The 13,656-nt window shown below is 43.8% G+C and overlaps 1 protein-coding gene across 1 annotated transcript in view; it reads left to right on the forward strand.

Moving 5' to 3' along the window:
• The first annotated feature begins 2,959 nt into the window (after positions 1-2,959).
• LOC120985738 (proprotein convertase subtilisin/kexin type 5-like) overlaps positions 2,960-13,656 on the forward strand; it is a 182,357-nt gene continuing 171,660 nt past the window's right edge. The window contains exon 1 of the mRNA XM_040413843.1: positions 2,960-3,189. Coding sequence (XP_040269777.1) covers positions 3,006-3,189 — 184 coding nt within the window. The 5' untranslated portion in view covers positions 2,960-3,005. The remainder of the gene's footprint in view (positions 3,190-13,656) is intronic.

Genomic DNA, 13,656 nt, shown 5'->3' on the forward strand with positions numbered 1-13,656 from the left:
AAAATCAGTTTTGAATACCTTGAGGGGTGTATTTTCTTGGGGTCACTTTTATCGAGTTTCTACTCTAGGGGTGCATCAGGGGGGCTTCAAATGGGACATGGTGTCAAAAAAAACAGTCCAGCAAAATCTGCCTTCCAAAAACCATACGGCGCACCTTTCCCTCTACGCCCTACTGTGTGCCCGTACAGTAGTTTACGGCCACATATGGAGTGTTTCTGCAAACTACAGAATCGGGGCAATAAATATAGTATTTTGTTTGGCTGTTAACCCTTGCTTTGTTACTGGAAAAAATTGATTAAAATGGAAAATTTGGCCAAAAATTTAAATTCTCAAATTTCATCTCCATTTGCCAATAACTCTTGTGCAACACCTAAAGGGTTAACAAAGTTCTTAAAATCAGTTTTGAATACCTTGAGGGGTGTAGTTTCTTAGATGGGGTCACTTTTATGGAGTTTTTACTCTAGGGGTGCATCAGGGGGGCTTCAAATTGGACATGGTGTCAAAAAAACTTGTCCAGCAAAATCTGCCTTCCAAAAACCATACGGCGCACCTTTCCCTCTACGCCCTTCTGTGTGCCCGTACAGTAGTTTACGGCCACATATGGGGTGTTTCTGTAAACTACAGAATCAGAGCCATAAATATTGAGTTTTGTCTGGCTGTTAACCCTTGCTTTGTAACTGGAAAAAAATTATAGAAATGGAATATCTGCCAAAAAAGTGAAATTTTGAAATTGTATCTCTATTTTCCATTAAATCTTATGGAACACCTAAATGGTTAACAAAGTTTGTAAAATCAGTTTTGAATACCTTGAGGGGTGTATTTTCTTGGGGTCACTTTTATCGAGTTTCTACTCTAGGGGTGCATCAGGGGGGCTTCAAATGGGACATGGTGTAAAAAAAAACAGTCCAGCAAAATCTGCCTTCCAAAAACCATACGGCGCACCTTTCCCTCTACGCCCTACTGTGTGCCCGTACAGTAGTTTACGGCCACATATGGGGTGTTTCTGCAAACTACAGAATCGGGGCAATAAATATAGCATTTTGTTTGGCTGTTAACCCTTGCTTTGTTACTGAAAGAAATGGATTAAAATGGAAAATTTGCCAAAAAATCGAAATTCAGAAATTTTATCACCATTTGCCATTAACTCTTGTGGAACACCTAAAAGGTTAACAAAGTCAGTTTTGAATACCTTGAGAGGTGTAGTTTCTAGAATGGGGTCATTTTTGGTGGTTTCTATTATGTAAGCTTCACAAAGTGACTTCAGACCTGAACTGGTCCCTAAAAATTTCTGAAAAATTTCAAGATTTGCTTCTAAACTTCTAAGCCTTGTAACATCTACCAAAAATAAAATATCACTCCCAAATTGATCCAAACATGAAGTAGACATATGGGGAATGTAAAGTAATAACTATTTTTGTTGGTATTACTATGTATTATAGAAGTAGAGAAATTGAAACTTGGAAATTTGCAATTTTTTATAAATTTTTGGTAAATTTGGTATTTTTTTATAAATAAAAATGAACTTTTTTTACTTCATTTTACCAGTGTCATGAAGTACAATATGTGATGAAAAAACAATCTCAGAATGGCTTGGATAAGTCAAAGTCTTTTAAAGTTATCACCACTTGAAGTGACACTGGTCAGATTTGCAAAAAATGGCCTGGTCCTTAAGGTGAAATATGGCTGAGTCCTTAAGGGGTTAAAGGGGTTGTCTCACTTCAGCAAATGGCATTTATCATGTAGAGAAAGTTAATACCAGGCACATACTAATGTATTGCGATTGTCCATATTGCCTTCTTTGCAGGCTTGAATTATTTTTCTGTCACATTATACTCTGCTCGTTTCCAGGGGTTACATCTAATCCAGCAGCAGTGGTTTTGCTTGCACACTATAGGAAAAAGCGGTGGCCTCTCTGGTGGCAGGGACTATGTGGTGCTTATAGTCCAGCACTTTTTTTCTATAGTGTGTGAGCATGACCACTTCTGCTGGATTGCAAAATGGTCATAACCATGGAAACGAGCAGCATATAATGTAATAGAAAAATAAATCTAGCCAGCAAAGGAAGCAATATGGACAATCACAATAAATTAGTAAGTCCCTTGTATTAAATTTCTCTACCTGACATTTGCTGAAGTAAGACAACCCATACAAAGTTTTCTGTAATGTAGGAAAACAGTATCCAAATAAGGCCTCTTTCACACGAACTATACGGATTAGGTCCGGATGCGTTCAGGGTGCGTTCAGTGAAACTCGCACTATTTTGCAAGCAAGTTCAGTCAGTTTTGTCTGCGATTGCGTTCAGTTGCGTTCAGTTGTTCAGTTTTTTCCGCACGGGTGCAATGCGTTTTGATGCGTTTTTCACGTGCGTGATAAAAAACTGAAGGTTTACAAATAGCATCTCTTAGCAACCATCAGTGAAAAACGCATCGCACCCGCACTTGCTTGCGGATGCAATGCGTTTTTCACGGAGACCCATTCACTTCTATGGGGCCAGGGCTGCGTGAAAAACGCTGAATATAGAACATGCTGCGATTTTCACGCAACGCAGAACTGATGTGTGAAAAACAACGCTCATGTACACAGACCCATTGAAATGAATGGGTCAGGATCCAGTGCGGGTGCTATGCGTTCACGTCACGCATTTCACCCGCGTGGAAAAGTCGCTTGTGTGAAAGGGGCCTAACAGTAGTCTGCGTAAGCAATTTATCTGGATCAACCACCTTTAGAACAAATAGATACAACAGGTACAGCCTTTATACTATTACAAGTAGCTCAAAGGACCAGCGGCCAAAATGAGGGTCTTTTCTTCCTGCCTGTATTGCTTTTCCTGAATAATTCTGGAATTTGACCTGAACTTTGCGGGAAAGAGGACAGAAACCGGTTTAACTAGTCTGTGACTCTTATTTCATGCTGCATTTCTTTCAAGGAAAATCTCACTCCCTGTCCATTGTCAGGGTGCACCTGTTGGACAGCAGACACTTTGCAGAGGGACACTGCAAGGAGAAATGGAGCTGAAAGGAGCAATAGCGTACACCTCAGTGCTGCTTCTTCTGCATGGCTGTGGTCTCTACTCAGCCATGTTATGTCCAAATGGTCAGTTTGCACTTAATGCTCAGTGTGTGAACTGCCATTCTAGCTGTGAGGAATGCAGTGGGCAGGAGCTATATGAATGCACCCAGTGTGGCATAGGTAAGTGAACAGCCTATGTGGCTGGCAGTGCTGATCCATGTTGTTTTCCATGTAATGGTTGTGCATTCTAGAGAATCCAAAGTAAGCAAAGGGATCACAATAAGGAGCATCTGCCTAGTGAACATTTACAGGTTATAGGTTTATAGTTGCAGCTTTTTATTTTGTGTATTGATATATGTTTCTCTTGTTTTGCTATGCTTTTGTGGCATTTTAATGCTATTTACCAACTGTTTTTGTTTGCTGGAAGCCAATAGGAAAATATCAAGTTCAATACTCACAATGCCTTTTTTGGGGGGGGGGGGGGTAAGGGGGGGGGGGGAAATGTAGGGTTTATTTAGAAAAAGCACTGTAGATCTGGTGTTTTTAAGGCTGCTTTTCACCCATAGAACTCAGTGTCACAAAACTGAAAAAAAGTCTGTGCAAGCGTTCCTTCCCGGAAATCACTTGCTCGCTAGCAGAGGAGACCACTACTATTAGATCCAGCAATCTCCTTCAGAGTTTGGGGAAGAGCGATAGTTATGCCATCGCTCGTCCCCATGCTGTGCAGTTGTTTGCCGACAGTAGATCGTGATTACACAGCATGATCTGCTGCCAGAATTTTTTTTTTAAGCAAGCAAGTAATCGGCGCAGTATTATACTGTCAGATCATTGCTAATGAGCGTTCCTGCAAACACTTGTTAACGATTAACGGGCTGACAGTGTGATACAGGCTTTAGGAATATTGATGATCATGATCTACAAATAAAAAAAAACATTGGCTCCATCTGGTTTTTTTTATTATTGGCATCAATGACCAATGTCAGCTTGACAGTGAATTAGGATAAATGGTAAAGCAAAAAACCATACTGCAAAAAGGCCCAAGTGAAGTGTGAACCCAGCCAAAGTTAAGTGTTCTGACGTAAATGAAGAAGGCGTTATGGAAAAGTATATGTGCACAAAGTGTGGCTATATGTTGATGTTTCCACCGTACAATGTTTGTAAGACTTTACACATTGTCAAGTGCTAAAGGTGAGCCGCTTACAAATTAATGCGTGAAATACCAGAGTGTACTGCAAAATATTTCTGTTAGTAGCTTCCATAATATGGACAGTGTTGGATTTGGCATTGGGGCCCAAAAGTTATGGTTGAGGGCCGCTTTGCACTGCTAAGCTCTGCCCCACCGTGCTGCCAATATGGTGACCCGTTATAATCCTCTCTTATATGACCCGGTCTGCAGAGTGGTCAAATCCGCTACTGGATAAGGACTTATGTAAATGTTTAGGCCTTACACATCAGTGTTTTAGTTAGTGTTTTATCAATAATTGCTATACAAAACCAGGATCAAATCACAGAACCTCAGCAAATATTTCCAGTATACCTTGCACTGAACACTTGTGTTTCTAACTAAATTTTGGTGGCTGTTGGGAGTGTGACACAACGAGGGGTTTTGTCTGGGAAGGCAGGTATTTTCCTCCCAACATGTGCGGCTGGGCTGGTTTCCAGCCAGGTAAGGTCAAATACCGGACCGGAGTTTAAGTGCCGGTCAGGGTTTTGGCAGCACCTGGCTGTCCTTAAATAGGCAGCTGGGCTCAGCAGCTGAGTCTCTGTGTTGGGATCTGGGAGCCTTGTGTCTGGATGAAGGCTTGCTACCTGTTTGGCGTGAAAACAGGTTGGTGCTGCTATCAGCAAGGACTATTTGAGGCAGAATTGCCTCATGGTGTGAATTACCAGCTACACCGCAAGGTGACTTTTTGTTTGAATTTGACTTCCTAAAGTGTGAATAAAACACTGCGTCCGCTGATGTCTACCAGAGCGAGTCCCCACAAGAGGTACAGTGTATTTTTGAGTGTCATTTACCCCCTTGGTGACCACACATATGCCTTTTTCCAGAGGTTACTAAGTAGATTGTCACTAAAGATAATTTAACAGATGCTATGTTCATTAGCAATCATGGCATCTGTGAGCTTAGGTAGATGGATCCCTCTGCCTTCTGATCGGAGCCCCCGCATTGAAATTGTTTCCATGACCGCCTGGGGCCTGCTGAAGGTTCCCAGGCCTGTCATGGTAAACTGCCTATGAAGCTGTGCACAAGGCACACCTTCTCAGACAGGCAATGGAAACTGTATAGACCATAATAGTTCTCTATTATGGTCTATGCGACATGTGATCAGAAGATCACAAGTTACTAAGTGTTACTACCACAATGACCTGGATCGGCGATGACATCGAAACAGTCATTTAACAGATGTCGTGTTCATTGGCGATCGTGGCATCTGTGAGTAACGGCCATCACATGGCCATTTTTTACACCAATTAAGTCTATGGGGCTATTCACATGGCTGTATTTTTAATTACCTATTGTTTTTAACGGCCACTTAAACAGGAGTGCACCAGTCTATCGGCCATTAAAAATAGGTACATTAGAACAATATAGTCTTTTAGGGGTTAAAAAAATACCTCATCCACTTGTACACGCAGAGGCAGTCGCTCCTCTCTTCATTGAAAAGGACCTGCCGAATGACCTGCGCTCAGCTTGATGAGATCACCGCGGGCTCCCAGCATAAGCGCATGGTGAAGTATTTTTATTTATTTATTTTTTGCAAAAATGAAACATTATTACAGATGGGGGCCACTATGCTGGACATTATTACAGACAGGGCCACTATGGAGGACATTATTACAGATGGGGGCCACTATAGGGGACATTATTACAAACGGGGGTGTGACGATTCGGTGTGGGAGGGAAACACCACACCGAGCATAGGAGGGAAGGGGGAAAGAGGGAATCAGGCCTGAGAACTAGGGAAGGAAAATGGACACCTCCTAGTGAAAACCCTAACCAAAATCCTGATTGACTACCAGTATGAACAGACCCCAAAGGTAGGTGAGTTCATACGCAGGAATACCTAGAGTCCTATCAAGCACTATAGGACCCTGGTACTAATGGTATGTTCCTCCAAAAGGAAGGACGAACAGAAGTCTCCTTCAGGCCTAATACAAACAATAGGGAAATGCAACACACAGAACCCAAACAAAATACAAAAGGGAAAGGAAAGACTTAAATTCAAAGGAGCAATGGAAGCACCAGAAGCTTTCACCAAACGACTGGCATTCACGTCAGATGCAGGTACCCAGATCCTCTCCTCTGGTCCATAACCCTTCCAGTGAACAAGATACTGAAGAGAACTACGAAGAACTCGAGAGTCAATTATCTTGGCAATCTGAAATTCCAAACTACAGTCCACCATGACAGGAGCGGGTGGCAAGGAAGACGGCTCCAAAGGTTCAACATATCTCTTCAACAAAGATTTATGAAACACATTATGAATTTTCAGGGCCTGAGGGAGTTCAAGATGAAAAGCTACAGGATTAATAATGGCAGTGATCTTATATGGATCAATAAATCTTGGACCCAACTTCCAAGAAGGTACCTTCAACTTAATGTTTCTTGTGGACAGCCACACAGAATCCACCACTCTTACGTCTAGACTTTTTATACGTTTCCTGTCAGCCACACATTTACATTTATTGCCCATATTCATCAAGCTATCTTGAATTTTCCCCCTATATAGATGACAATGATGATTAAAAAGGTTCCTCCTCAGGGATACTAGGAGTATCTGAACCAGAAAATGTGCCAAACTGCGGGTGAAACCCATATGCCCTAAAAAACGGCGACTTCCCAGTGGATTCCTGTCTAAGATTATTTATGGCAAACTCTGTCAAAGACAAAAATGAAGACCACTCCTCCTGGTTCTCAGAGACAAAACATCTCAAGTAAGTCTCCAGACTCTGATTAGTGTGCTCCGTCTGTCCTTCGACTGAGGATGAAAAGCGAAAGAAAAGGAGAGTTCTACCCCCAGTCGAGTACAGAACACTTTCCAGAATCTGGAAACAAACTAATTCCCACGATCCGAGACCATGTCAGAGGGAATGCCATGGAGTTTCACAATGTTGTCAACAAACACTTGTGCAAGTGTTTTAGCATTAGGTAGGCCCGGAACTACCACCAGAATAACTGTCTTTCCTGATTAATTAGGTAGATCAGTGATAAAATCCATGGATAAGTGAGTCCATGGTCTGGACAGGATGGGCAACGGAAGTAGAGAACCGGGAATATGTGTCACCTTAGTGTGTGCACAGGTACTACAGGCTGACACATAGTCCTCAACACACTTACGCAACCCTGGCCACCAGAATCTACGAGAGATGAGGTCAGCAGTGGATATGCTCCCAGGGTGTCCCTTAAGAACCGTACAGTGATGTTCCTCAAACACCTTGTGACGCAATTCCGATGGCACAAACAGTTTCCCAGAGGGACAAGAATCTGGTGCATCTCCCTGGGCCTCTAACACCTTAAACTTTAGGTCAGGGTTAGGAGCGGATATCACCACCCCTTCCGACAGTATAGGACTCGGATTTTCAAAATCACTACCTCCAGGAAAACTATGTGACAAGGCATCTGCCTTGCCGTTTTTAACCCCAGGACGACGATAGGTGACAGTGAAATTGAATCTGGTGAAAAACAAAGACCATCTGGCCTGCTTCGGGTTCAGTCATTTAGCCGACTCCAGGTAAGCCAGGTTTTTGTGATCTGTGAACACCGTGATCGGATGATTCGCCCCTTCCAACCAATGACGCCATTCCTCAAAAGCCAACTTAATGGCAAGTAACTCTCTGTTCCCCACATCATAATTTTTCTCTGCGGAAGAGAGGTTTTTTTTAGAGAAAAAGACACATGGACGCCATTTACCAGGTGATGGGCTCTGCGATAAAACTGCTCCTACCCCCACTTCGGATGCGTCCACTTCCACAATGAAAGGTTGTGATATATCCGTCTGCACCAATATAGTGGCGGGGGAAAAGCATTCCTTAATCGCAGAAAAGGCTCGCAATGCCGAATCAGACCACACTGAAACATCTGTCCCTTTCTTAGTCATGTCAGTTAAGAGTTTTACTATTGTTGAATAGTTCTGAATACATTTTCGGTAATAGTTGGTGAACCCCAAAAACCGCATAAGAGCCTTCAGATTTTTGTGTTGACCCCAGTCCAATACAACATGGACTTTCTCTGAATCCATTCGAAAACCTGAAGATGACAACAGGTAGCCCAAAAACTGCATCTCGTGTACAGCAAAAACACACTTCTCTAATTTGGCGTACAATTTATTTTCTCTTAGGATCTGTAACACCTGTCTAACATGATCCAGATGTATCTCCACATCTGAGAATAAATTAGAATTTCATCCAAATACACGACTACAAACCTCCCCACAAGGTGATGAAAAATGTAATTCACAAAATGCTGGAAAACCGCAGGAGCATTAGTTAACCTAAAAGGCATGACCAGGTTCCCAAAGTGCCCCTCAGGAGTATTAAAAGTCATCTTCCATCGTCCAAAAACCGTACAGTGACTGAACTGAACACATCCTGATTAGTGATGATCGAGCAACACCAGTTCGGTTCGAGCATCTCGATGCTCGGCACATGGCAGTATTCGGCTGAATACCGCATGTGTTTGAGCGCAATGCTCGAGTCTCCGCCCCACACGTTTCTTGTTGGCGCATGTTTGGCTCATTCTTTGTCAGGGAGAGCTGTGCTGAGGAAGGGACAGACAGTGTAGGGAGTGATTTAAGAATATTTTTACCACCAAAACGTTTCAGAGACCCAAAAGTCAGCAATATCTTTTTTAGTGCAAACTGCGCTAAATAGCTAAAACTTTACAGACCCAAAAGACCTTCTAAAGACTATTGTGGGTGGCTACAATATCTATTTTTAGCACATCCTGCGCTAAATATCATACAATAGTTAGGCCGCTGCAGACAGCGACATTAGCTGCGCCACATCTCCAGTGTAAAGTGGCGCATCCCAAAACAATCAGCGACATCCAGTGTACTTTTTCAGTAGACGGTGTCCGCTGCAGACAGTGACATTAGCTACGCCACATCTCCAGTGTAAAGTGTGCGCATCCCAAAAATATCTGTGACATCCAGTGTACTTTTTCCCGTAGACAGTGTCCGCCACGGACAGTGACATTAGCTGTGCCACGTCTCCAGTGTAAAGTGTGCGCATCCCAAAAATATTTGTGACATCCAGTGTACTTTTTCAATAGACGGTGCCCGCTTCTGACTGACATTAGCTGCGCAAAATCTCTAGTGTAACATGTCCACATAAAAATTTTTATCGGTGACATCCAGTGTACTTTTTCAATAGACAGTGTCCGCTTCTGACAGTGACATTACCAGGGCCACAACTGCAGTGTAACATGTGCGCTGAAAAAATTTATCTGTGACATCCAGTGTACTTTTTCAGTAAACGGTGTCCGCTTCTGACAGTGACATTAGCTGCGCCACATCTCCAGTGTAAAGTGTGCGCATCCAAAAAATATCTGTGACATCCAGAGTACTTTTTCAATAGATGGTGTTGCTTCTGACAGTGACATTAGCTGCGCCACATCTACAGTGTAAAGTGTTCGTATCCAAAAAATATCAGTGACATCCAGTGTACTTTTTCAATAGACGGTGTCTGCTTCTGACAGTGAAATTACCTTGGCACATCTGCAGTGTAATGCGTGCGCTGAAAAAATTTATCTGTGACATCCAGTGTTCTTTTTTCAGTAGACGGTGTCCGCTTCTGACAGAGACATTACCAGGGCCACATCTGCAGTGTAACGTGTGCGCTTAATTTTTTTAATCTGTGACATACAGTGTACTTTTTACGTAGACGCTTTGGACAGTGACATTACCGGTGGTACCTCTCCTGTATAACGTTTCCTCATCCCAAATACCTGTGACATTCTCTGTAATTTTTTATTAGCTGCTGGTGACAGCATTGACATTATCTGCGGGATATCTCCTGTGTGACGTTTCCACATTCCTTTTTACATTTTCTTTTGCATACACTTCCAAATCCTGCGCTATTGTACGTGTGACATACTTTTAAGCGTATATAACATTTAATATGAAGAAGGCAAGCAGTAAGGGACGTGGAAGTGGCCTTGATGCTGATGGTGCACGCAGAGGCCTTGGCCCTGGATGCGTTGAAACTGTGCCTGCTGCCAGAGCACAAGAAAAATAATCATCCACGATACCTAGCTTCATGTCCCAGTTTGCAGGGCGGTGCAGGACACCACTCTTGAAGTCAGACCAGTGGTCGGTTGGATTGCAGAAGATAAGGCTTCCAGTCAGTTAAGCACCACCCTGTATTCCACCAAGTCCAGTCTTGAAACTCCTTCCTCCCACCACGGAGAGTCTGGCCAAACAAGTGATCCCACACTCGGATATTCCGAGGACCTCTTTTTATCGCCATTCCTTGATTTGGCCCTCTAGCCAAGCACGCTTGAAGAGGGACAGATCTTGTGCCCTGATTCCCAAACTCTTGAGCATCAACAGTCACAAGAAGATGACGTTGGGGAACGGCAATTACTGTTTAATGAGGTGGATGATGATGAGACACAGTTGTAATACCAGCTGCAACATGGTCGTTGCCTTTCCAGTCAGCTTCCGCTATACACAAGAGAGGAGTAGGCGTGGATGTCTGACCTCTGTGAGGTTTTAAGAAACTTTGAGGAATCAACACAGATGGTGAGAGGCGATAACGCTATTATCAGCGTAAATATCCCACTTCTGTGTCTACTCAAACGCCCGCTGCTTACAATTAAGGTCGCCGCTTTGCATGTGGAAGAGGTGTAAATGGTTGAAGACATTAGACAGGGTGATAGACCACCCTCAGTTCGTCTTCTCAGCGCGAATTGGACGATGAAGAGGAGGAGGAGGAGAAGCAGGAGACGGTTGCCTCCGCTACAGTAGGTAGTACCCATGGAAGTTTAATTCCATTTGTTCTGTGTGGGTGGGCAGAAGAGGAGGAAGAGGATGAGGAGATCGAGAGTGTTCCTCCTGATGACGACAGCAAAGTCTTGCCTGTTGGGACTCTGGGACACATGGCTGACTTCATGTTAGGCTGTCTTTCCCACGACCCGCGCGTTATACGCATTTTAGACAACACGGATTACTGGTTATTCACCCTTCTCAACCCCCAATACAAAGAGAACTTCTCATCTCTTATTCCTCTGGTGGAGAGGATGAGCAAAACGGTGCAATACTAGAAGGTCCTTGTTGAAAAATTTCCATCTGACAACGCTGGCGGCAGAGTCTGTAAATTCCTTTGCCAACCGAGGAGGGGATACAAGCGGAACGCACAGCAGTTCCAACAGAGGCAGGGCAACACTCTCAAAAGCCTGGGACAGTTTCATGACACCCCGCCAGCACCTTCACCCTGATGCGCGGCCTAGTATCACAAGGAGGGAAAAATTTTAGAAGATGGTGAAGGAGTACATAGCAGACCGTGTCAGCGTCCTCAATGATCCCTCTGTGCCTTACAATGACTGGGTGTCCAAGCTGGACACGTGGCACGAACTGGGGCCTTGGAAGTGCTGGCCTGCCCTGCCACCAGCGTTTTGTCTGAGCGGGTATTTAGTGCTGCTGGTGGCATTATAACAGATAAGCGTATGCGCCTGTCAACTGAAAATTCAGACTCTTATAAAAATGAACAAGGCTTGGATTGCCCCTGACTTCTCGACTCCACCAGAGGAAAGCGGCTGAACATAAAGGCTCTTTAAATGTGTTGTTTATAACGTACTGAATACACTGTATTCCCATGCACCCCTTCCACCACAAAAAAAGTGTATATGGTTGAATCCTCCTTGTCTCATCCTCCTCTTCCATCATATCAACATACTTATTCATCGCATATAATGCCCTTGCATATATGCCCTCGCATCTAATGTTTTACAGGGTCAGTTCACCGGCAGGCCTTCGCATATAATGTTTTTGAGGGTCAGGTCACCTGCATGCCCTCACATATAATTTTTTAGAGGGTCAGCTCACCAGCAGGCCCTCAACTACAATCTTTTACAGGGTCAGCTCACCTGCAGGCCCACGCATATATTGTTTTACAGGGTCAGCTCGCCTGCAGGCCCTCGCATATAATTTTTTAGAGGGTCAGCTCGCCAGCAGGCCCTCACCTATAATCTTTTACAGGGTCAGCTCACCTGCAGGCCCACGCATATAATGTTTTACAGGGTTAACTCGCCTGCAGGCCCTGGCATATAATTTTTTAGAGGGTCAGCTAACCAGCAGGCCCTCAACTACAAACTTTTACCAGGGTCAGCTAGGTCGACGCATATAATGTTTTACAGGGTTAGCTCACCTGCAGGCCCTTGCATATAATTTTTTAGAGGTCAGCTCACCAGCAGGCCCTCACCTACAATCTTTTACAGGGTCAGCTCACCTGCAGGCCCACGCATATAATGTTTTACAGGGTCAGCTCATATGCAGGCCCTTGCATATAATGTCTTACAGGGTCAGCTAACCTGCAGGCCCTCGAATATAATTTTTTAGAGGGTCAGCTCGCCAGCAGGCCCTCACCTATAATCTTTTACAGGGTCAGCTCACCTGCAGGCCCACGCATATAATGTTTTACAGGGTTATCTCACCTGCAGGCTCTGGCATATAATATTTTAGAGGGTCAGCTCACCAGCAGGCCCTCACCTACAATCTTTTAGAGGGTCAGCTCACCAGCAGGCCATCAATCATAATTTTTTAAGGGTATATGATGCCCTCCTTTATGTGTAATAAAGAGTGTATTGGAGTGCCGGTTCCTTGTAATTTTTAGAAGCCCTTTCACTTAGTGCATAGGCTTTATGAGTGTACTAGTCCCACTACCTGAACAATTGTACCACAATGTGAATGAGGCCCTCCATTATGTGATATACAGGTTGTATCGGAGTGCCTCTTGCTTGTAAATTTTGGCAGAACTTGCACTTTATATACAAGTAAATATACAGGAAAGAATGTTTCCTAACAATTTTTCCTCTAAAATCGATTTTATCTTTGGTTTAGTGCGTATTATTGTCAGTCTGTAAAAGTGGTGTACTACTTGGACAACATCGTTCCCAGCAGCGACCTTGGAGTCCAAGATGCATCCAGACATCCTCCCCATGCTGTTCCAGAACCATTTCAGTGGTATTTCCATAAATTTCTGACCTTTTCCTATGAACCAGGCACATCTCCTCTTCAGAGCAGGGGGTGCCTGGTTTAATGCTTGGGTTCTCCCATTGACTTCCATTATGCTCAGGTGCTCGGCATCCCGCAGTGTTCGGCCAGAGTACCCGAGCACTTTGGTGCTTGATTAACACTAATCCTGATGTATACTGAAGGGATTGCTCTCCATTCAGAATGCATTAGGATAAAACGGATCCGTTTTTTTTTCGGTATTGAGCCCCTAGGATGGAACTCAATACCGGAAAAGTTTAACACAAATGTGAAAGTACCCTTAGAGGAGCAGAATCAATAGCAAAAATGTAAAAAAAATATTCTAATGCACTCGGTGACAACCCGTGCATATGGACGAACTGAGCATCAATCAGGTTCACCCCAGCCCTGCTGTCGGTAAACACCCCAATCCCCAATGTTTTTGACTCTAGCACCA

Source organism: Bufo bufo, chromosome 1 (genome assembly GCF_905171765.1).
Source record: "Bufo bufo chromosome 1, aBufBuf1.1, whole genome shotgun sequence".
Taxonomy (NCBI): Eukaryota; Metazoa; Chordata; class Amphibia; order Anura; family Bufonidae; genus Bufo; species Bufo bufo.